Source organism: Chroicocephalus ridibundus, chromosome 1 (genome assembly GCF_963924245.1).
Source record: "Chroicocephalus ridibundus chromosome 1, bChrRid1.1, whole genome shotgun sequence".
Lineage (NCBI taxonomy): Eukaryota > Metazoa > Chordata > Aves > Charadriiformes > Laridae > Chroicocephalus > Chroicocephalus ridibundus.
Genome location: NC_086284.1, coordinates 95,112,883 through 95,137,050, shown reverse-complemented (window position 1 = coordinate 95,137,050; position 24,168 = coordinate 95,112,883). Strand labels below are relative to the sequence as shown.

General features: G+C 41.8%; 1 protein-coding gene across 1 annotated transcript; it reads right to left on the bottom strand.

The window, feature by feature from the left end:
• Positions 1–310: 310 nt before the first annotated feature.
• Positions 311–20,902, bottom strand: LOC134523898 (cytochrome b-245 heavy chain). The gene is made up of 13 exons (XM_063353445.1): positions 20,801–20,902; positions 17,863–17,958; positions 16,319–16,429; positions 14,852–14,936; positions 13,448–13,593; positions 12,444–12,634; positions 9,113–9,242; positions 7,766–7,858; positions 6,058–6,311; positions 5,606–5,768; positions 4,621–4,767; positions 3,227–3,351; positions 311–2,542 (listed from the first exon to the last, which is right to left on the bottom strand). The coding sequence occupies exons 1-13, from the start codon at positions 20,843–20,845 to the stop codon at positions 2,416–2,418; spliced, it is 1,713 nt and encodes a 570-aa protein (XP_063209515.1). The 5' UTR covers positions 20,846–20,902; the 3' UTR covers positions 311–2,415.
• Between the last annotated feature and the right edge of the window lie 3,266 nt (positions 20,903–24,168).

Genomic DNA, 24,168 nt, shown 5'->3' with positions numbered 1-24,168 from the left:
AATTTAAGTGTTGTAAAAGATGTTTTTTTAAGAAAAGGTCTGTGTCTGAGGTGGGTCACCAGTTAAACCATTGATCTGAGGAACTTCTATAGACCAGGCAAGCATTTGGAGGAAGGGCGTTACTCCTTTACCACCCAAGAAGACAGCAGCATTGACTTAAAACAGTACCACTGACATCCCTCTGTGCTTTGCTGAAAGTAGGGAGGACTCAAGCTAGTTTGTTTCTTATGTTTGTATTTCAGTACTCTGTTTCACGCATGCATCCTAGATTTAAAAAAAAAAATTCATATTCACGCCATGACTAATAATGCACTGTTTGCATTTTGGTAATTTGGCATTTGGCATTTTAACAGGATTTAATACAACAGACCTTTGAAAGAAACTGAGAAGCTGTCACCTGTTTGTTCTTTTATATGTTTTAGGAAAACAGTGCTTTAGTAATAAACACAGAATTCCTTTTTCTGGGTTCAAGGTGACAAACAACCCCTGGTACAAGTGTGCAGCATGTCAGGGAGCGTCATTGCAACTGGCTGAGTAAGGAAAGATCCCTAGATTTTTGAGACCAAACATGGCAGTGTTTAGAAAATTAATGGGTGAGTTAAAACACACACCTCCAAGACTCCACACATGACAAGTATGCTGTCTCCATTAGACCCCTTGCAATTCCTGTTTGCTCACTTTCCAAGAGTATGAAAGCCTGATCACATTTCCATTAAAATCAAAAGCAAATATTTCAATGCCCTCGGCACAGGATGAGAGCCTTGTTATGTTTCAGTTGCAATATTTTTTATTCCACAGAAGAAATTTCTTTAATTCTGCCTCTGTTCAATTCTGGTTTAATAGGTTTGTTTCAAACAGAATTATGTGGATTTAATTATGGCCCTTCTGAGGGAAAGAACTGAAAAATTACCCACCAGGAATTGATCTTCTCCAGCGTTTGCCAGAAACTGATATTAATAAATAGGAACTGGTAAGCTGTCCTTCTGAAGTAGCACGGGGTGCTTGGATAACATTTAAAAATGGTGTAAAGGGAGAACACATCCCATCTTGCAAGTTGAGATGGTACATGCAACCAGATGGCTGCACAAACTTGTCTGAAATTGCAGAAGGAGGCTACCACTTCCTTCTGTGACTGTAAGAACCTGTCAGCAAGGTCTCGTCATGTGTAGGAGTTATCGCAGGGCTTGGCTGCAGAGTTTAAAAGTCACTAAGCAGGTGACTGGGCTGAACAGGAGACCTGGTACATTAAAGAGACGTGGTATACTAAACTGTGGAACTGTGGCTTTTTCAAAGCTTTTTGCACTTGTTTTTTCATTTTTTTTCTATGCTGGTGGTTTAAATAATATTTTTTCCCCTCTGCTGCTGGTATTAGAAGTTTTGGTTCCTTTTTTTTTAAGAACCTATTACCTGTAGTGTACATACAGAAGTACTGTGCTGTGGATGGGTGTCTTGTGCACATCAGAAGCTTTATTCATAGCTATTCCAGGTACGGCCCACATGACCTTTGCTTTCTTAAAACTGTCTCATCATGAAAGAGGAGGAGCTGAACAACAGGCCCAAAAGCACTGTACGCATTTAAGAATGCTTCAGAAAATACTCATTAAATCATTTATCAACAGTTTTTTCAGCCTTGAAAATCAGAAATGGCAGTCTTGTAAACACAAAAGCTCTTGTTTGGATCCCTGCGCCATGAATTTGAAGATGTGAAACTGAGAGTGTTCGAAGCAGCCAAGCGATGGCTCACATGCTGGGTGTGGGACCTGGTTAGACTCTGTCCTCATCATCCCCCTGCAGCTGGGCTGGGGGTGGCGCTCAGAAATCCAGGTGGCTCCTTTCCAGTTCTCCGCCTTCCTAAAGAGGAATGGCTGCTTTTCAGCTGCCTGCGCTATTTCTTGGACAAGACGTTTAGGCTTGTATTCGGAAAGGAGATTTCCTCTTGTAAGGAGCAATCTTTCCCAGTCACTCTTCCCTAACACCCCTCGTTCCAGGGACTGGCTGTAGCCAGGATAAGCAGTCTCCTAATAGCAAGCATTGTGCTAGGAGGCTTTATTGTTTTATAGCATTAAGCTTTATCAGTGTGAATTGGCTCCCAAATGCATATGGCTGCCTAGACCCTTCAGCAGTCATTATGAATAACAGGAGGATAAAAGCAGTTAATTGAGGGGAAATCCCCTCACACAGACAAAGAAAATAGATTTCTGCTAAATTGCCAGCACGCGGGGGACAGTGCAAACTTCCCTAAGGTAAAACTTGACTTTCTTACTCTACCACAGCGCCAAAATAATTCCCAAGAAGCAAAGGGATTTGCATTAGTGTAGCTGAGATTAGAAGCTGGGTTGTCCTTCCCAGACTCCAAATAGAAGACGACATCCAGTCTTTAGACATTGTATTGAATGACTCCCATGTGTTTGGGAGTTAGAAATTTTCCTTGTTAAAAATGAAGTGTACTCCTCGTGGGTCAGCTTCTGAGTTGCTGATGCTCTGCTTGTTGAGTGTGTCAGCCAGGCCTTCAGGTCCACAGAGGAAAACACCTATTCTGGACCTGTTAAGAAAATGAAAATATGGTCACAAACTAGGTATGGAGCAGCTGGATGTTCTTCATGTAAATCGATCCTATGGTCTGTAAGTGCAAGGTTTTTTTCTCAGTTACAGGAACTGAAGCAGAACTGGATGCCTATCCCTTAAAACTTATAACCCCTAAAAACTTGCAAGGCACTTACGGCTGCTTCTGGAACAAATGGTGGGCTAAACCTCAGCTCAGCAAAAGTCAGTGAAGACAGGTTTATTGACCTCAGTGGAATCAAGGAAATAGGGCTTTTAAAGAGCTTAAGGCACAAATTCTTGAAAGGAACTGTTCTGGTTTTTTCCCTACTAATTTTGGGTGCTCAGCTAAAGGTCATCCATATTCAGGTTTGGGTTTTGAGGTAGAAAGTATTTTTGGAGGTATTTAGATGTCACCTGATATTCCTATCTACTTCAGCTAGAATGATGGGGTATGTTTTTTCTAAAACTTCTGCTACTAGTTAGACACTTCATGAAGGACCTCACCAAAAGGATGATTTTTTTTAAAAACTGTAGGTTAAAATAATTTGGTCAAGTCCATAGATCATGGAGGTTGTTAGGAAAAAACGTTCCTCAAACTTTATCAGCCAAAGAAACAAGATTTTGCTATTATGGCATTTAGATAGAGGAAGTCCATAGACACTATCAATTTGTACAGGTTTACCCAGGATGCTGCCCTGCAATAGTTTTGAACTCGTTTTCCCAGTTAGGTCTGCCATACAATGTTTTCTGTTTAAGGCCTGTAATCACATCTTTCTCTTCTTCATGATGCACTGCAAAATGAGTGGCCTGTGGAAAAACAAAGGAAAGCATAAAGACCTAGTTAGATATGGCAGAATTATGTGCTGTTAAAAATAATAACGGTAATGATAATTATAATGATGATGATAACAATAACAACAACAAAAATAATGTCAATATGCACTGAATTATTTCCAAACCGAGAATGTTAAATTTATGGTGGTTAGCAGGGAAAGCTAACATTGGTAAAGACCTGACTATCAGTGTCTATCTCATCTCCCCCCTTTTTCCCAGATTGGGAGATCTCAATAGTTAGAGCTATGAAGCATTGAACACAGCAATTAATTACATTTCTTTTGCAATGAACTGGTTTAGTCTAAGAACTGTAAAATAAAGCTTTAAATTAAAACAAAACTTTCCATTCAGGTACAATAATAAAAGTCATTTGCCCTTAATGAAATCCTGCCAGTTTTATCTCTGGAAGGTTTGATCCATATGAGGAGGTCTCGTCCACCCTCCCCGTCTAACTTTCACCTATACGAGCTAAGCTAAGTAAAGCCAGGAAGAGAAGATGTGGTTAAGGGCATAAGTTCAAGGCTTTGCAGAGTTCTGCAGCACTTTTGTATGCCCAAAAAGTTACAGGTAACTTTCTCCCAAAGCAAGAACTGTGTGACTTTTCTTTCCTTCCTGTTTTTCCACTGCCTGTGCGATAACTTCCTACCTTGCTCCTACCCCTCCTTGTCCACCTAGCTGAGCTACAGCACTTTAGGCACATGGTGAATTTTGCAATGGTGAGATATTAGTAAAATAAAGCATCACTAAAAGAAATAGAGCGAACACCTTCGCTGACTCAGTCACACATTCTCAAGTGGCTCATGGAAGAGCTGCTCTTTTGTGTCCCCACAGCGACCTACGTGCATGGGACCCGTTAGAGAACTTAGGAGAGTCCTGAAACAAATGTGTGGCCATTGCTCAAACCTTGGGCATTAGCTTCTCCAGTTCCAAATGCCGTTAACTAATGCTTTAAGCAGTATTAGCTGTCTTAGAGATACTTGCATGGTCAGCTGAGGTTGCTGCTGTGAGGAAAGGCTGCTTCCCAGCGTGCACAGCCAGAGTAAACCAGAGAGGAAGTCAGAGTGTACATGAGCAGCTGATCCCATGTAACTTCTGATGGATAATACCTATCTGCATTTAAAACCCCTGAGAGCCAGATGGAGGCCCAGGATAAAGACCATTTGAACGTTTATCAAAACATAACAGACTTGCTAACATCAATCTCAGTGCATATGGAAGTGGTATTTTTCACTGTGTTGTTACCTGAGATTCATCCCAGCCCGTAAGGTAGATGTTATAGCTGAGAAACTCTGCGTTATTCCTCTCCTGCATTTGAGCCTCCAGAGACTGCAAGAGGTCAGCAAACCATTCAAAGGCATGAGTGTCCCTGCAAAGCCAGTAAAAATAGATCTGGAAGAGACAAGAGTGAGCTGTCAGGGGACATAGGCCCTTATGGTTTCTAGTTTTGCGCCTGCTGACAGAATGAGGATTGGATGGTTCTTGCAGAAATTGCCCTGACCACTTCAGTAGGTGAGTAGGCTGGTATCGAAGCTATTCAGGAGTTTTAATGCTTGGAGGGTTGTAAAGCAGAATGGCTCACTGCAAGAACAAGGAAACATCTTTCTATTTCTCTTCCACCAGCAGGTTACATTTTTAGTTCATGATGTTTCCTCACTTACATCCTTGTAAAACAGTTTGTTAGGACATAAATTAATGATTTAGGGGTAGATTGTATCTCCCTGCCTGCTGGCGGGCAAGGTGAATTATAGCAGGTAACAAAACCAGTTCTGTGCTCTGAATACGACCATAATTGCAGACTGTGACCCCACACCTCTGCACAGGGAGTTTCCAGGGGCAGGAGGCCAGAGGAGGATGGTAGCAGTGCTCTTCCACTGACGTAAGGTTGCTCTCTCTGTGCTTAAGGAAGGAATGCAATATTTGCATGGGCTGTATTAGTGCCTTGGACTTTGTGTTTCTCAGGCAGATTGAATGGCATCTGCACTGCAAGTGGAAATCCCCAGGGCCACAGTCAGGATTTGCCTGTGTGATTTTGCTCCTAGGCTATTTCTCCTTTCATGATGTTTTTGCTTTTGACTCTCCTGCTTCCCTACCTGCTAGTCTGGTGAGGTAACTGGCCTCTTTTAGGACTCATGCATATCTGGAGCCAGACTGCCTTTGCTGGGCCTGTTTAGGTTTGGGCTGTTGGCCCTTGAACAATTACGTGGGTTCTGGGAAAGAGGACACGCACCTTCTTGAGTTTTAGGTTGGTCGCATCGTGGCAGTATTTGTACCAGACAGACTTGAGTACCGATGCAAAGGGGGTGACCCCTATTCCAGCTCCAACAAGCATAACAATTTCATAACTGAATACGTCCTCACTCGCTGTTCCAAAGGGGCCATCCACAGCTATCCTGAAATTGAAAGTACACTTAATAAATCAATAGTGAATATTTGTTAGCACCATTTAAAATAACAGTAAAAGGGCGAGGCATTTGTCTGCTACAAAGCACATTTGGGATGAATACTAGTCAGCAAAAGAAGAGGTGGGGTTGAAGGGAGAAAACTGGAAAGAGTCATCTAAGACCCACATCTGTGATGGATGTAGTTAAGGATTGTATCACAGGTACCACCAAACTGGTTGACCAAAACTTGAACTGTCATATGTGTTGGTTGACTTTACTGTGGGGACTCTGTACATACTTGGGCATCTTCCATGCCTCCTGGAATTCTTGCTTATCACATCCACAGGCGTTGAACAAGCCCTCTGTCCAGTCCCCTACAATACGGACATGAATGCTGAAGTAATCCTCTTCTGGAGCAGAGGTTAATGTAAATGGATGCCATTCCAGTTTAGACACTGCTGGACATTTGACAAAAATGTATTGCCCAACCTCCATCTTGAAGCCCTTCTTCATCATCTGGAGCTCAATTGTCTTGAAGGGATGAATGACCACCTACAATAAGAGGGATAAGGGGAAAAAAAGGAAAAGAAAAAGGCCATCTTCACTGTTCACTGGATACACCTACATCCTTCATCACTAACATTGTCCTCTGCTATGAGAGCAAGGAAAGCAGATGAAACTTTGTTCCCAGCAGAACTGGGAGGGAGGAACAGCACCTGACAGCCAAATGAAAGGCTGCAGAAGGTGCAAAATTGTTGGTTGAAGTGTTTTTTTCACACCACGCTTGCAGTCACACCAAAAGGGACAGATCAGACTGGTGCATCCTGCAGCATGTGGCCAGATCTATGTATGCCCATTGTTAATTCCAGATGCGCCTTACACAGTGTTACAGAGCACAGTGGTAATGAATATGACTGTATGTATAGGGGCAAAACCATAGGGCTACCATACAGATAGGGAATTGGATAGATGGTACCACTGGAAACTGATGTTTTCATATTATACTTGGTAGGACCTATAATATGGGCATTTGCATTCTACCTATCTTTAGCCAAGAATAAATAGAAGCAATCTTCTAGAAGCAAGGCTGGGGTTTCCGTCACTATGATTTTTTAATCCTAAAGTTGTCTGCCAAGTTTATTTTCAATTTTCAGAAGAGATTTGCAAGAGGGAGAATCAAGTGTTTCTATCTATTCACGTAGGTATTAATAATAGTGCTTAGGATTGCGGAAGAAAATTCCTGGCAACAGGGAACTAAGCAGACACCATAGACATATGGTGTAGAAATGGCTCAGCGATATTTTGGTTAAATTACCAAAAAGCACACTAGTGTATAGGAGCCTTCCAACATGTCAGCGTCTTGCCAGGACACAGCAGAGACATCTAATGTCGTCCCCCAAACCGTGCTATGACTTGATCAGAGTATGTCCACGCGATGAGGCACAGTGCCATGTGAGGAAATTACATTGGGAAAGGCCAGGGCAGTTTTCATATTCGAGCTTACTGCCATGCTAGCTTGGCTGTAAGACTTTCAGAACCAGCGTTAATATTTCTGCAGCACACCATGGGGAATGGAAGCTCAACATTAGCTTTGGCTGCACAAAGCAGGCACAACCTAACTCTCCTTTTCAGGAGCACTTGCTCTGCTGAAAAATCAGAATTCCTAAATATCTGTGTAGTTTTGAAAACAAAAATTTGGTATCTTAAATACTATTAAGGCTGTGGAATTTCTACATTGTGGAATTTTTCACTCAATACAAAGAAAATTAATTTCTCTTTCCTAAGATTCAGTCCTGTGCCTTAGGTAACTTCCTCCTTTTGCTGTCTTTTAGAGTCAGGCTACATTTAGATGTTAGAGTTTGGCATTATTTTTGTATGACAGCACCCAGGACATTCTTGAGAGGCCTTTCACTGATATCTTTGTCTGTGGTGGCCATTGGCTTTGCTGCACCATTTGGAAAAAATGGTATCTTTTGTGTGGTGTTAAGCATAGCATCAACACATACCTTTGTGATAACAACCTTCTGCTGCGACCTCCAAAACCTCACCAACCTCTCACACAGGTACAAAAACATGGGACCTACTACCCACTTCCATGTCTGTAAACAGAATAAAATAAGTCAGATTATGAAGATGAGAATTTAGATTAGATCGAGTCCTGGAAATGCTGTGAGCAGATGTGAAATTCAAGTGACCTAGGTTGTTTATCAACCCGAGTAAGGAACCCTTAAGAGATATGACACCTTCAAAATTACTTCTGGTCAGAGAGAGAATTTCTTTCTTTGTTGAGAGTTTCAGGTGACTTTTTAGTTGCTACTAGAGTTACAGCAAGCTATTTTTAGAATCATAGAATTGTTAGGGTTGGAAGGGACCTTAAAGACCATCTAGTTCCAACCCCCCTGCCCTGGGCAGGGACACCTCCCACTAGACCAGGCTGCTCAAAGCCCCATCCAGCCTGGCCTTGAACACTTCCAGGGATGGGGCTTCCACCACCTCTCTGGGCAGCGTGTTCCAGTGTCTCACCACCCTCATGGTGAAGAACTTCTTCCTAACGTCCAATCTGAATCGACCTATCTCTAGTTTTACTCCATTCCCTCTAGTCCTACCATTACCCGACATCCTAAAAAGTCTCTCACCATCTTTCTTGTAGACCCCCTTAAGATACTGGTAGGCCACTATAAGGTCTCCTCGGAGCCTTCTTTTCTCCAGACTGAACAACCCCAACTCTCTCAGTCTGTCCTCATAGGAGAGGTGCTCCAGCCCTCTGATCATTTTTCTTCAAGTGATTTTGTTTCTGTCTAAAAACTAGGGTAACTAAGTGAAACATGGAGTAAAGCTCTGAATACAGACTTGGGTCCATATTACTGTGGGAAAAGATGTGGTTTTTGTTAACAGATCAGTCTGAAATGCGAACGAACAACCAATCTGCTTAGTCAGTAGAAGCTGAAGTTTCAATGTCACATTTCCAGGGGCATTAATTTTCTGTTAGTAATCATTAGTCCATTAACAATGTGAAACTATTTATTACATGGATTATACAACTTTCTAGAAATCCCTACAAGCCAGAAAATACATTTTGGGTAAACAGTTCTCAGATACAATTTGCTCTTTTGCTTTGTCTGTTAATTGTGCTCATTTTATCACATATTGGAAGTGGGTTGTCTGTCTCCAGTCCATTTCTGTTTATAATCCATTGTGTCAAGATCTATTGCATTATGTAAAGAAAGCTGCCACTGAAGAGCACTGGGGGTTACAGAGCTGCTTTTCTACAGCAAGTGGATGTATTATTTAACAAAAAAGAGCAAACTGTAAACACTTTAAATGGGATTTACACTCAAGACAGCTGTTCTCACCATAGGAGGATTCCCTGCAAACTGTGGGACTGGGCAAGCCCCTTTCTTCCCCCAGTGAGTGAAGTTCTTGTAGCAAATCTCTGGATTATGTTCTTCCAGACTCTCAGCTGTCTGCCCTCGTACAATACGCCTGGAAAAAAAAAAACCTTTAAGGAAATGAAATGAAAATGGAGGTCTCTGTCCCTTATTGTTATTCTATTTGTGTACTCTGTTTATGTGGAGTTGCAGACTTCTGCAGTGCTACAGCTTTGATACAGCTTTACTGCTCTAATAAACCCACAAAATTGCTATTAAAATGATAAAAACGGGGAGGAACATTGGTAGGGGAAAATACTGACTACAAGATTAGGCAAGTAACTGAGGGATATGCCCATTACCATTTCCAGGAAGTGGTCGCAATAGGAAAGCCTCATTCTTTTCAGAGTTATCCTATTTTTTTTCTTCAGTAAAACCAAGACCTGGAGTGGGCAAGGTAATCAATTTTCTAGTGACCAGTACAGAAGTTATTTCTGTTGTTTATCTTAGAAATTTGGAGAGCCCTTTCCAACATACATTCTTCCTTTCACCCTTCCCCTCCCTTTAAAGCTGTGGAGTAGCTGTTCCATTGGTGTGAATGAACACGGATGCTTCTGAGGCAAAGCAGCTGTGCCAGCTATACCAGCTTGTGTTGGTTGATGAACTAGCCTCTATATGCTTGCCTGGTTAGGGGTTGTTGTTGTTGTTCGTTTTATTATAGAGAAGCCTGACTGCTCCAGTACAGCTCTATTTCCAGTGCCAAAGCTAGTGCTGAAAGATGGTTTCAGTTTTGAGGGGGAAAAATATATTCTGGTCCGTTCACTATTTCCTGCCTCTCACTGGAGTTCTCCCAACCTCAGGGGTGTGTGAGAGTCCCAAAAATGATGGTAATTAGTAGGATGAGGGTCATAGTAGAGAAATTCAGGTTAAGACCTGCTGATTTTCCCTAGAAACGGTCTGATTCTGATCGGGCTGTTCAGGTTTATGCCAGGACGATTCTGTTGACATCTTCTTCCCATGACTTCTCTTTCTGCTTTTCTAGCTCAGTTTCTGTGAACTAGACTATGTTTCTGATATTTCAAAAAAAACATGGTGTCTAAGTCATATGTATGTCTAGCTTTAAGGGACAGATTTATCAGAGGACTGTTAAAAGGCCTGTGCACAGTTTTCAAAGTTAAAGGATTGCACTGCTTATAAATATTACTAATGAACCTCTTCCTCCTTAAAGGTTTGATTAACATCCTGCCTGAAAAAATAAAGGGAAGGAATGACACTGTCCCAGGAGCATCACGAGTTGCGATTTGCAGGGACATCACCAGTTGCAGTTTACTTCCCCAGCTGAGCCGCCCTTTGGGATGAGTTACGGGAACAGGAGGAGCCCATTTCCTGACACTCCCTCACCCCATTGCTCAAGGCAAAGTGGGCCTGAGGGTTTTTGCCTTGCACTGTGCTCCATGCAAGGTTTGACAATGCCAGTACCCTCTGCAGAGAAAGAAAAGATGTATTTTCCCTTATTACTCAGTGTAGGTGCTCTTCCAGTACTGTAATTAAGCTTTCAGTAGTATAGCCTTCCAATTACTTCTTTTTTGGCTGGAAGTTTTACTTTAGCTTCCAAGGTAGGGTGATCTGAATCTCTGTACTCTCTCCTCTTTACATCTACTATGACGGGAGGTTTGGGACATTCGCCTGTGACACATGGCTCACGCACAAAAAACATCAGTGCTACGAAAGTGCTGTAACAGCTTGTAATGGACAAGAATCTGCCCCTTCCATTCTACTAATTATCTTTGGTTCAGTTTTCTGTACATACATACGTATATATACCTATATATACATATGTATGACACACAGCCTTCTGCCTCCTGAGATAAACTGACATCTATGTTTCTCTCTAACAAGTTACTTTGAGACTGTCGGATCATACTTATTCCATAACATCCATCTTCGTACACCTAAGATGCCTTCCTTGAGTGTAAAAAGCCCATCCAGTATTTTTTAGTGCATTAGCGTTTTCTCTAAACTCAAAATGTCATTCTTGCCTTTAAGGCCAAATAAGCGAGGCCACTGAGTTTGCAGCCAGAAAGCATACTTCCCTCTACAGATAATAATATTCCTGTGTTTATCACGTTCCAAAAGACAGCTGAACTTACAACCACATTCAAACCCGGTGCTGCCCAAACTCTTGTCTTTTCAGTACAGTGCAATTAAAATGGTGGAAGTATACTGAACATCCAAGTAAATAAAAAGTCAACTTTCATGAAATATATGCTCCTCATTGACCTCTAGAAAGAGAAATGCTTGCTTTCTGATAGCATTTTGTAGTAACTACTTGAAATTTTGGACATTTTGTCAGTAACTATACAATATTTGCTTCAGCAAACATGAACCACTAGTTCTTTTCCTTCAACAGGTTTTGCTCAAACCTTCTTTTGGAAGTCGAAATGGACAAATACGCTGGTGACAATTCTCATCTGCCTTCTATTTTTGTTCTTCCTGTTGTACTCTCATTTCTGTCTTTTTTCTGGCATTATTGGAGCGAGAGGAAGTGTTTTGAATAGTCATTTTTGCTAGTCATTTTTAAAGCACACTTTCTAGTTCACCTAGAATGTCCTTTAAAATGGACAGTATAGTATAATTATGAACTATGAAATGTGGCTTGGATACTGTAGCCTTTTTTTTCTTTATGCATCAGTTCTGTGGTTTTATAGAATGGAACTAACATTCATTTTTCTAAGGGTTAAATTCTGTTTGCATAGTGCTAAATTTGTTTCATTAGGCTTTTCAGCTATTTCAGATGGAGGTATGGAATGAGCCCACAGTGGAAAAAGATGTTTGACATTTGGAAGTTACAAAAACTTACAGTTGCCTATATTTGAGCTGCAACAGCTAAAAATCTGTTCTGAAATGCTGCTGGTATTAGAAGTTCATCCAAGTCTGAAAGATAGATCTGTGTTATTATAGTTTTCATTTACCCAGCAAAATCCTAGACTCTATTTCATTTTTATGCTGAAGTCTCCTTACATACGTGTGTGTGATGCAATTCCTTTTAGGAGAGAAAAGATAAATTAACAATTAGAAACAGGAACCTTGGAAAAGAGCTTTCCAATTAAAATATCGGAAGAAGTTGAGTATCAGTGGGCTTAAGTATGCCAGTCTCATACAGCCTCATGCACGTGAATAGCTTGTTGCATGTATCAGTGAGAGCCTCTTGGCACACGCTGCTTAGCAACTTAAGTCCCTATACTTGTGCGTGTAGAGGGCTTTACGTTAAGATACAGGAGTTATCACGTATTGTGTGATAAGTGCAAATACTCACCCAGCACCATGGATGACAAGGCCGATAAAGAAGATGACAAAGAGATGGTGGGTGTACCAAAATACTTCGAAATACGACCTTCGGATGGTTTTGGTGGATGATGTGATGATTAGTATGAGGGCCAACGTGATGATAACGCCAGTGAGACCAGCCAGGTATGTGAAAGCCACATATAGGCCCCCCACAGGATTCTGTAAAATAGTTGCACACATTGGTCTAAGGAAGGGGCTGCATCAAAGCAAAGCTAGCTGAACCAGCCATCTGCCTCACTCCCCAAATCCTTTACCTTCTTGTAAGTCTTTAAGTTGTCCTCTGTGAATATGTCTGCCAACAATGCCAAAATCCCACTCTCTTTTTGTTGCACTGCAGATTTACCTTTACTAAAGTAAGTGGAAGTAGACAGAAGGGGTTTTCCACTGATTCACACATTCGAGACTGTTTCTTACTCTGCCACTGCTCAACGGTACGGGCTTGGGGAAGGTGAACATGTTTGCGCAGCTCTGTTCTTAAGAGCTGGAGTCCTACATCCGTATTGAGGGAGGTAAATGAAAGCTCTCCTTTTCAGTGGCGTTGTGCAGCTGTGGGTCTTGTAAATCATACACAGATTGGACGCTCGATGATTCTGAGGAATGGGGAAGTTCCTTATTTTTGAGGTTTTTTAACCAGAGCTTAAGCAGCACAAGTTCCAGACTTTTACCTTGATTTCTGTGTACTTCTCTGTGTGCCATGTCTACCTTAGTCAGAAGACTACTTGACAGGGCATTTGTTTTTACATAATGTTTTAAAACTACTTTGAAATCCTCAGGTAAAAAAAGTTTAAAGTACTACCAAAATTCAGCAACAATATTACTGACAAATATAGAAGAATGAATTATGCAAGGTTTTGCTGCAAGATGGCCCAAACCCAGACTGTGCACACCAGAAACAGGTACTCCACTCAAATAGTCTTATATGATCATCTAAACAAATGTAATAATGACTCTTCACAGCCTGATGTCACTTACCCCAATAGTTTTTCTAAAAAAGTTGATATAGGTTTCATTTGGCTCATCACCAAGCCTAGAAAGCACAGCTGCCAGAGTTCCTCTCTCTTCAATACGGGCTTGCACGCTCCACTCTACGTTGAATAAGTGTGCGATGGTGTGAATTGCTAGGAGTGACAGGACAGAAATACTCAGGGTTAAGCACAAGACAACCACTCCGTGATTTGGGTAACATTGGAAACTTCGCAACATTTGTCGACTGCAGCTTAAGACCTTGGCCGCTCTCACCCTCTTCATCACAATTTCAGCTCACTGACATGTTTTACTGTTAAAGCTTTACCATCTGAAAGTTTACACCTGTTTGGGTGGGGGGAAGGAAAGAAGTAAAGGGAAGTTTCCAGCACATCTTTGTTCAACAAAGACTTTCAGCAATTCAGGTGGTAGCACCCTAATACATGAGAAACTGAAGCATGGGATGGCTTAAATTATTCGTCAGGATCATCCAGGATTTCTATAGAAGAGCCAAGAAGTGAATCTGCATCTCTTTGATGAGCACATGATGAGCGCATTTGCTCATGATGCTTTGTTCTGCTCTATTGCTAATAATCACTAATAATGTTCCTCCTGAGCTGGACGTGTCCTTAAGTCTAGTCCAGCTGAGGTGTTTCACACTACTTCCAGTACATATTATTGCAGGGGTAAGCCATACAATGCTTTTCAAAATTTTTCCCTTTTTGTATCACCAGATACCTTCAAAAGAGGGCCTGATGGGTACAGATCTACACCCCCAAGCAATCCACCTCTGCTGCAGGCCTCCTCTGTGGCCTTACGTTAACTGCATCGCCCTTCTCCTTTTCTATGAGGTGGTGGTGAGATTTCGGCCACAGCTCCAAAAGGGAACCTGCTCAGCTTGAGTAATCTACTGATAAGAAGACTGTTCTAGGATATATGATTTGTAAGGCACTTGTGTTGAGAAGCGACAAATTTGATGGAAAAAAAAAAGAGATAGAAAACCCTTAGTTTAGGAAATGAGGGATAAAATATGAAAATATTTCTGTGGCCTGTCCAAGCTTGTTATACCCTTTTCTTTCATCATTTCTGTTATTTGTTTCAGACATGCCAGCTAAGAAATACGTCTAAACAAGAATTAAAGCCAGGGTATCTAGTTTTCAGGGCATTGCTAAACACCCTTTATTAACCAGTGTCATAAATGGTGCCGACAGTTCAAGACAAAAGTATTCTTGCTTATTTATCTTTTGCTCTCTGCCAGCTGCAGAATAATATTTGGAAACTAATTTAAGCCTTGGCACATGCAGACTTCTTTAGGTTAATGAAATCAGGTCTCTGCCCATATCCTTAAGAACACCTGGCTGCTATGTAAAATGCACGAGAAAGCTATAAACAAAGAAACATTGGAGTACCAACCAGTATGAAGGGCGATCATCCATGCCACCATTTTGTGGAAGGTGAGGTTCCTGTCCAGCTGTCGTCTGATACGGGTAGAGCAGCACTTTGGGTTTGAAGAAAAAAAGTATGTGAAGACTATTTGTGATGTCTGTGCATACTTATTTAAACACAGGGACAAAAACAGAGGCCCTGGCCACAACAATTGGTGGCATTGCTAGCAAAAATGTAGAATTCCTAAATATAGACAAAAATATTTCCCCCCATACTTCAGAATATGGGAATAACAGATTATGTTTTAACACATCCCATTGAAACAAAGTGTTTGACAATGAGAAAAAACTTAATATCCAGTATGACAGAAGTATATATCTTATCTGTGTTAAATTACATGTTATATACAGAAGTGGAGATCACAGTCTGCCATGGCAGGGTGACTGCTTTGGTAGAGTCTCAAGTTGCCATCTAGTATCAGGATCCTGTTGTGGTTCACACCGTAGAAATGGGCTCTAAAGCTGGGGTATAGCTGTCTCAGGGAGCCCTTTCTCCATGAAGGACTCTTGAAACACTGCATCTCTTTTATTGGTTCCTCTTTTGCTCTGCGCTTTCAGCCCCCGCAGGCCATCTCATTTGTGTGAAAGAATTTATACTAGATTCACAGATGAAAACTAGTTTCTGTGAACTGATGTTGTTGACCTTATGTATAGTAAAGAGGACAGAAAGAAAGGAGGAATCATATATTTGGAAGGACGGTTCATGAGCTTGAGGAGAACATTGCCTTTTCACTGCACCATGGCACGCATTGTCTGCATTATTTCTTCTGCAACAGCCAGAGATCTCGATTTCAGCAGTGTGATACAGTCAGTGCTGTCATAGGGAGCCTCTCCAGCTGTCACCTAGAATCAGTTGTTCTTTTCTAAGCGGTGGTTCCTCAGTGCTGTATATAACATTTGCATTTGGGATCTAGAAATGGTCAAAAGGTCTGCAAACCATTTCATCCTGACATAGAAATGCAGCTCGGACAAGAAAGAATGTAATTTATGAACCAGCTGAAAAAAGTCCCATTCTGAAAGTCTGTGAAAGACTACATTTACTTTAATAACTGAACAGGCAAAGACAGAAGATATGGGCTAGCATCTCCTACTATAAATGGGTGCTGTATCAGTGACAAACAAGGCAAATTTGTGTCTGCCAGCCAGAAGAAGGACTTTGCATCCAGGGCAGCACAATGCCCAGGAGGCAAGAAAAAAGGGAAGACTCAAAGGAGGGTAATTCTAGGCTAAACCTCTCAGCAGAGCTCTAGATACACCATTGACACATAGTTCTCAGTCCTGCTCATAACAAAACTCCAGGCTTATCTACTTCTTAAAAGAGGACATCCCCAAAGTATGGTATATTTGGGGAACTTGGACAAAATTTCTTGGTATATTTGCAAGGCTACTTGGGTTGTTATCTTTCATAAAGTTTGAAATTCTTTCTTCATCTTACCGCACTTGATCCTCTGAGGAAGGAGAGCAAGTTTCGACATACTGGCAGCAGAATCAGCATGCAGTTGAAATTCAGACAAGCCGCAGGGGCCCTTGCCAGAGCCAAAGCACGCTGTAAATGGAGAGATGCCATTAATAAAGGAATTACCTACAACATTATCCAGGATGCGGATAGGCACAGATTTCATTTATGTATTATATCACAACTTTTCATGAGTGTGAAATCTAGAGTTAATTAACAATGTTCACATTTTAGAGTGCTTTGGCCAAGTCAGAGGCACCTGTGCAGACAGAATATATTCCTCCAGATAGGCACCTTTTATTTCCAGTTTTGAAATAATATGCTTGTACAAAAAGCTCCCTGTCGTGTCTGACAATCAATGGCCAAGCACAGATGCAAGTCTAAGCCATGAGCAGAGTTTTCTCTCCCAAGGCTTTAAAGAAAGTCTCAGTGCTGTGGTTTCAGTTGGCTGGGGGGTTATGGTAGACAGAAGGACAGCTTAGAAGGGAAGTGGTTTTATGATTTCTGTTGTCAGTAAAGGCAATCTAGGGAAATTTGTTGCCTCATCTTTTAGGAATATGTTCCCTTAATGTTGCTTTTCACATCCTGAATGATTTCAGATTTTGCCAAAGACTGTTTGAAAGGAGGGAATAATGACCATATTAATCCAAACACGCTGAGGAGAAGGAGAAGATAATGTTTGCTCTCCTTGCATTGTTTGGAACCCTTTCGGGTTTCAAATCACAGTAGCTCACTTCGGGTTACATTGAGACCTAGTTACCCAAGCACAGGTCTCTGTGACTTCAAAGGCAACTGAACCATGATTGCGAAGGACAGAATTTGATCCATAGATCTGAAGCCATGTGCAGAATGGGATTTCAAGCTTTATTAAATTAAACCATGGCTTTGCAAACCTTTTACAAAGTGCCACGTTCTGTAATTTGAAGCTTAGACTGATTTTGTATGTCTGTGATCCAGGTTTTAATTATGTGAACTAATGGATTTTCTCTGCCAATTGGTCATGACCCATGGTAGCTTTGGAAGCAAGTTTGTGGTAGGACACATAATGCTGCATTAACCAGTTGGGTTGTATTGAATAGCCCAGGGTCCAGCATCACTTCATTACTTGACTAATGTTCACAGCCTTGATGAATATATGAATGATGATTGCTTTTCAGAGCTAATAGCTTTGTAAACTATTCATGCCATGAAAAATAATTGCATAGGGAAGTGATTGTTCAATGGCAATATTTTATTCATCTTTTGCTTAACAAAGCAGCCACAATGCACATTCACTGTAATTACCAGGAGCATAATAGTTGCCTGAAAACGTCTTTAGAATGGGACCTCTCTATTTTGCTTACCAGCTTTCTATTCAGAAGCACTGGGCATCTATCTGCATTAAGTTATCTGTTTGCACTTGACTTTTAACCCCAACATGAACCTGCTGCTCCAGCCACTTGATCCTGTTTCAGTCAAGTAAAACTAGGGAAGAACTGCTATGTGCTCGGTCTATGCCAAGATAATACATGTTTTGTACTTACGCCAAGGAGTACCCTGGTGTAGAAGAATTTTGGTGGGACATCGTATGCAAGATAGTACCACCAAAAGAGGAAGATATTTAACCCCAGCCACACTATCTGAAAAAGAAATGAACAGGAAACTTTACAGTTTGTTGTTAGAGATCATACATCTGAATTTACACAATTCGGATAATGGTCAGTTAGTTCATTGTGCTCCTGTTTGCACGGAGAGGCATACTGTAGGGCATGAGGGGTTCAGCAGGAATGATGGAAATTTTTCTGGTGGAAATGGTCTCTAGTGTGTGCACACAGGCATGGGAATAAACCAAAATACAGCAGTGGGTAGCTGAAACTTTTCCATAGCTCAAAGGGTTTAGGCATACAGATGTGGTACTTAGGGGCATGGTTTCATGGTGGATTTGGCAGTGTTGAGTTTACAGTCAGACTCAATCTTAAAGGCCTTTTCTAACCTAAATGATTCTATGATTATATAAGGACCATCATATTACAGGTGTTTAGCTAAGCCTGCGAGTCTAGTTGAATCTCCAAACTTCATTAAAGGTTAGGGCCTCTCCAAATGGTGGTTCTTCAGACATATTAACCTATGTAAGAGGAAGGCTTAGGAGCCGTGCCAAAGGACAAAGAAGCTTGAGATCTATATATAGATGGCCTAAATTACACCTAAGGCCTAATGTTTTCTATTGAGTAGGAGACTCTGAAGGTCTGAAATCAGCCAACAGGAAATAGTCAATACAGGCACTTAGATAGTGTTTAGACTATGCAAAACTGGGCTCCCTCATAGCTGTGCTGCAGTATTTTCTCACATTTGCATATTCTACTGTGCAGGTTTCTTTAGGGAAAGAGGAGTTACTAGGCCTTCTCAAAGCTACCTAAGGCAGCTACAAGCCTGGCTGGCCACAGAGATCATACTGCATTTGGCCATTTGCCCTTCTGGAGCTGGTTGGCTGATTTCACATCTCATAGTGAAACAAATCTGTATCATTGCACCCTCAAAGTACATTTACTACATGGTGCATGAAAAGAGAGGAGAGAAAATCTGGGAACTGGGAGAAAACCCAGTCTCTGGTTAGAAGTTAAAGATGCCAGAAACTGTGACATTACATTCCCTCACCTCTCCTAACCCATACGTTTTGCTAGTTCTTTGTCCCAGCTGACGCTGTAAAAAACGTGGCATTAGTTCAGATCTTGAAACTGTCTTACCCTTGTGGCATAAGTACAGGGGAATGAAGGGATTTCCGTTAGGGTAAGGCAGCATATGGGAAATCCCCAAAACCTCATTTAAAAACTAAGCTCGTCTCAGGATTAAGTGCTTATGATAGGTATTTAAAGCGAGAGTGTGCCACTCCCATATACGATAGCCTGACAGCATGCCCAGAAGACCAAGAAGTTCGGCATGATTCTTGATTGTCTCTCACAGTTCTTCTTGCTGTTGACCCATATGGAACACGGACCCTTTGAAAAACACCGTGACACCCTCTGGCAACTTGGGTTGACTTGCAGAGTTAGCAGCCGTCCATGCTCTTTAGCAAGGGCCAGCGAAGGCAGCATTGGCTAAGGCTAAGGCTGCAAAGTTTCTGTTTTGTTGGGGCAAAGCAATAGCAATTGTGGCTGTCCTGTTTCTATCAAGCCCTGGATAAGCCTGTAGCTAGTCAGTGCGCAGTCAAGCTGCAGAGGACAGTGCAGAACCCCTTGGTAAGGCTTCCAGTGACCTGAACTGTCCTTTTAGCTAGTTTCTTTACCAGTGACTTCTTTAGTTTCCTTCCCTATCAGCTGACCTTGTTATAGTTTTGAGACTCAAAAAGTAAATTCCTTATTTGAACAAAATAAGGGCCTCTTACTGGCCTTTTACTTAATTCTTTCAATATTTCAGCACTGGTGGAAAAAAAACGTGCCAGAATTCACCTCTTGGCCGTTTCAACTTCCTCAATCCACTGAAGGTGACAGCAAACACAGTTACTCCTTTTCAAAGCACTAAAGTGCCAGGGTTATGTTCCTAAACTAGAGCTACACATCTACAGTGTAAAGATAATACGTAACTATTGATTGTTCATAGCAGCAGAAATACATTTCTGAATAAAGTTGTTCACATTTCAGTCACCACAAATATAGAAGTTCTCTCTCTTCTTTTTCTTCCTTTCAGTACTAACATATACTAACCACACCTGGCCACAATCCCTTAACTGGTATTCCGTTTTGGTGTTTTATATGTTTTTATTTATATAGCTATATAAAATTGTATACCTATAGCTCTTGTATCACACTGTGAAGTGAAAAAAAAAAAGAGAAAACACTGAAATACTTACTTGTGCCTAATTTTTCTCCGAGGACTGCCCTGCCTTACTCTTTAACACTTTTAAATGTGACTGGGTTTTTCAGTACTTTTAAATCTTGCTCAGAATGAATTTAACCTACTTTCACAGCTGTTCTATGCAAGTTGTCTACAAACTCAGTTCAAATACTAGTTGTCTTAACGAAGGGTTCATGAATCTCTGCTCTAAATTCTGGAATCTGACTCTAATATGAATTTTATACCATTAAGACACAGTGCTTTCACTTACACCCATTTTTGTTTATAAAAGTGCAAGAAAGACTTGTTGTAATTGCTTTCTCTGTTGAGGTGCGCATGGTTAAGTGAGATGTAATGTTGTGTTTTCTTTAAGTCAATGTTGCCTCCGAAAAACCCAGATACGTAAATATTTCTAACAAAGCAAACGAAAGTTAACGTACGATCATTTCTCAGTGGACAATGAAGCCTACAGCAATCGAGATACCAGACAGAGCTCCTTAAAAATTATTCTCTTGAAGCATTTCACTGCACTTGCTGCCCTAGTTTTCTGAATAACCAGATGCATCCTTCACTGGCACAGTGAGATCTGCTTAGTACAACTTTCTGTAGAACTTCTTACTAGACACAAATCACAATAAAAATTGTACTTACAACGACGAAGATGGACAGTCCTTCATTCTCCACCCAGTTACCCATGATTGCCTGAGACGAGGGTGCACAACGGCCGCGTTCTTTCTGGGACGGCGAATATGTCTTCTCTCATAAGGAAGTGAGAGTAGAAGCTTGCAGCAACCTGTTTCCTTTCTCATTCATTTAGGAAATAAGTTAACCATTGAATCATGTCCATAGTTCTGTTACAAACATGTTTCTACGTATAACTTTTCATAATTCAAATATAAATAAACTGTTGAAATAGACTATTTTTTCCTTGTCATGCAGAGGATGAAATAAATAAAGTAGCTGGTCAGCTTTTCTGCTAAAAAAATGTAGTGTCACTTTATATAAATTTCAATGCTGAAATGTAATACAGAATGCACAGAAGAGTTGTCTCTTCCCAGCCTTGCCTTTTTTTTATCGCCTCAGGTCTGGGTTGCTGTTCCTGCTGATCCTCTTTGATAAATAATCACTAGAATTATTTCTCTTCCAGTAATTCAATGTCCACAGAAGCTTCCAAATGTATTCTAACACTCCTCCTGTCTGGTACATGCAAGCCTTGCCACTTCCTCTCTGCTTGGGCCAAAACTGAGGACATGTGTCACTAGATAGGCTATTTTTCATATTCTGCACTCTCGCAGAGTCCCCAGCCCCGGGAGACATCCCTCTATATAAGAAAAAAATTAAAGTGAGCATTTTGCTTTTGTGATTAGAGAGAAAAATATGGGCAATTGCTCAAATGTATTTTAGAGCTTACAAGCCACAGGATATTTATCCCAAGTGTATTTGTTATAAAAAAAAAAAAAAAATTTAAAAAATTAAGGGAATTTAATGATTTCTGAATGTTTTGCCTCTGTGGTATCACAGCTCCCAAGCCTGCAATAAAGAGTGCAAAATGGCAGTTTAGAGGAAGCTTTGGGATGAAGAGGGACCATCCTTCGGCAAGGTGCAGGCCCTAGGGAGGTGCAAGGTGTCCAGACACACCTCCCAATGGCTCGGTCTCCTGTGTGTTGCACCCACTGCACCACAGAAACACAGATCTCCCCCCAGATAAAACCTGTGTGACTCACGGCCGACAGAGAAGAGACTCAGCACTGACTACCTTACTCCAGATTCACTTAGAAACAAGCTTTCTTAGGGCCTGATTCTGGCAGTGATGAGATATTTGATCACAATGTAAAAATGAGGCCGAGGGCAGTTGGATCAATACTTGTGTTCTGGCTGGCGGCTCTCTTACTGCCTCTACTGCCAACATACGATGGCCGCCTTTAAATGTCTCCTGTAATATGGCCTCCATAAGGTGACACATCTGGGGCTTGAACAAAGATCCATTGCAGAAACAAATTCGTACATTTCTACGTTTTTTTCTGAGGCAAATAGACAAACACAGCTATATGAATGATAGAGGTGACTGCTGCATTGTTATCCCTTCTTGAGACGTATAGAAGTAACAGCTCAAACATAGCTCAGGGCCAAACAGCAGTCCTTCACCTCCTCACATGGGCAGGACTGGCAGTGGTTTAATCACCTTCCTCCACAGAAACCCCACAAGCTTCAGCAACTGAAAACCGGAATGAAGGCTTCAGAACCTGTTCAACGGGGGTTGCAGCAGCCTCGTCTGGCCGACTCTGTGGTGGGCCAGGCCCTCACGTGGTATCAGTCGCTTTGATGGCCCTCCCAAATGGATGTCAGCAGAGGGTCTGGTCCCCCATATTTCTGTTTATGGAGGTAGCCTTTGGGAGCTGAACAGCTAGAGTGGTTGGGGAAGGAAAGGAGGGGAGCAGTTCTGGTATGTGGATGTCTGTTCTTGCTGTGAAGACGAGCCTGTTCTCCCTGCCCAGAAATGTCAGTGCTCTCGCTGCCTTTTTCTTCCCCTGAGTTCAGGCTAAGTTACTTACGGCTCCTCTGGGGCGAGCAAGTGTCGGCACCCAGGATGCTCTGAGCTTTGGCAGCCCTGCCTCGCCTGGAGGCTCCTCAGGTACCAGAGCCACTGAAACACGGATTTACTGGCTCCGGAGGTTTCTGGCAGGCCACAAACCCAGCAGGGGCTGATCTTAGATCGGTCACAGCAGTCACAAAGTCTTAACGTGGTCTTAACAGCCTGAATACAGGCCGTGAAACAGAATATATTTCAGCTGCTCCCAGGCTAGCAATTACCAAAGGTACAGAGCCGATCTCACTGCCCGGACTCAAGGGCAGAGGTGCTGGGCCCTTCCGCAGCTGGTGTGTTCTGGTGCTCCCTGGTGTTTGTGAGTTTTACCATTCGTTTCAAAAGTGACGGGACAACGTACAGCAAACTTGGCCTGGTCCCTGCAGGTCACAGGTGTGAGTAGAACTGTCACCAAAACCACCCACGCGTCACCCCTGATTTAATTCTGGTGCTCGCACCTTCTGAATCAGTGAAATATCATCGCTATAATATTACTTGCAGGTTTTGTACGTTGGTCTAATTTACAAAAAGCATCCTGTAAAAGAAAAGGCAATGTTGGCAGCTGTGTATTAATTAATTAGGAGTGCGTAAAACTGGAGTATGGAAAAAATTAAACACTATCTCATTCTGTTTCTAATATTTCTTTCAAGCTAGCTGATTACATGCAGCTTTTTTCATCCTTCTTTGTGCTGAAAAGTTCAGTGAACAGTGATCCTTTTGCAGCATGGCAGTTTTGCAAAAGTATGCAGGTGTCGGGGTTCTGCACTTCCTCGCAGTGATTTTACCCCCTTGCTTAGGAATTAATTTAGTTCCTCTCCTGCTCTGTGCAATAGTATTGTGTATTCCTGCACAACCGGACGGTTGCAATAGGCCCAGGGGTTTCATACCTGGCACCTAAAAGGGACAATGTAAAATTCTGCTTGTATAAACCCCAAAAGAGAGAGTGATAAGAAGAACAGAGGGAAAGAGCCCCAGCTGCTGCATTGCTGAGGATGTCGCTGAGCTGAGATTGCTGAGCCCATTCCCATGCAGCCAGAGAAAAGCCAAGGAGAGACCTCTATTAACATCTTACATTTTGTAGGCTGAAATCTTTATTTTGAATGTTGTGCAATCCTTGTTTATCAACCTTCCCTTGATTCTACTCCAAAGAGGAAGAAGCGAACAAGAGACTTGTCAAGCCGTCTTTCCTGAAGGGACTGCCTTCGCACACAGCCTGGGGCTGTCACTGTGGGCACTTGCCCTCACTCAGAGGAATGACAGAATCTGACACTTCTGCTCTTTCTGTTCCGTTTAAAAGAGAAATCATTCCATGCTGCAATGAGGGCAAAAAAGCCTATAGAAGTGAGGCAGGGAAAAAAATGCCAGTGAGACTGACAGATTCTTCTATGTCTTTGTTTTACACTGTAGCCCTCAATGTAGCTCCCTGCTCCGGTAG

Excerpts from the sequence above, each read along its gene's own strand:
- LOC134523898 (XM_063353445.1), bottom strand. The coding sequence starts at position 20,845 with ATGGGTAACTGGGTGGAGAATGAAGGACTGTCCATCTTCGTCGTT. Across the intron at positions 13,594-14,851 it reads GATGATCGCCCTTCATACTG|CAATTCACACCATCGCACAC; the intron begins GTTGGTACTCCA and ends TGTCACTCCTAG. Across the intron at positions 9,243-12,443 it reads CTTGTCATCCATGGTGCTGG|GCGTATTGTACGAGGGCAGA; the intron begins GTGAGTATTTGC and ends TTTTTTTTCCAG.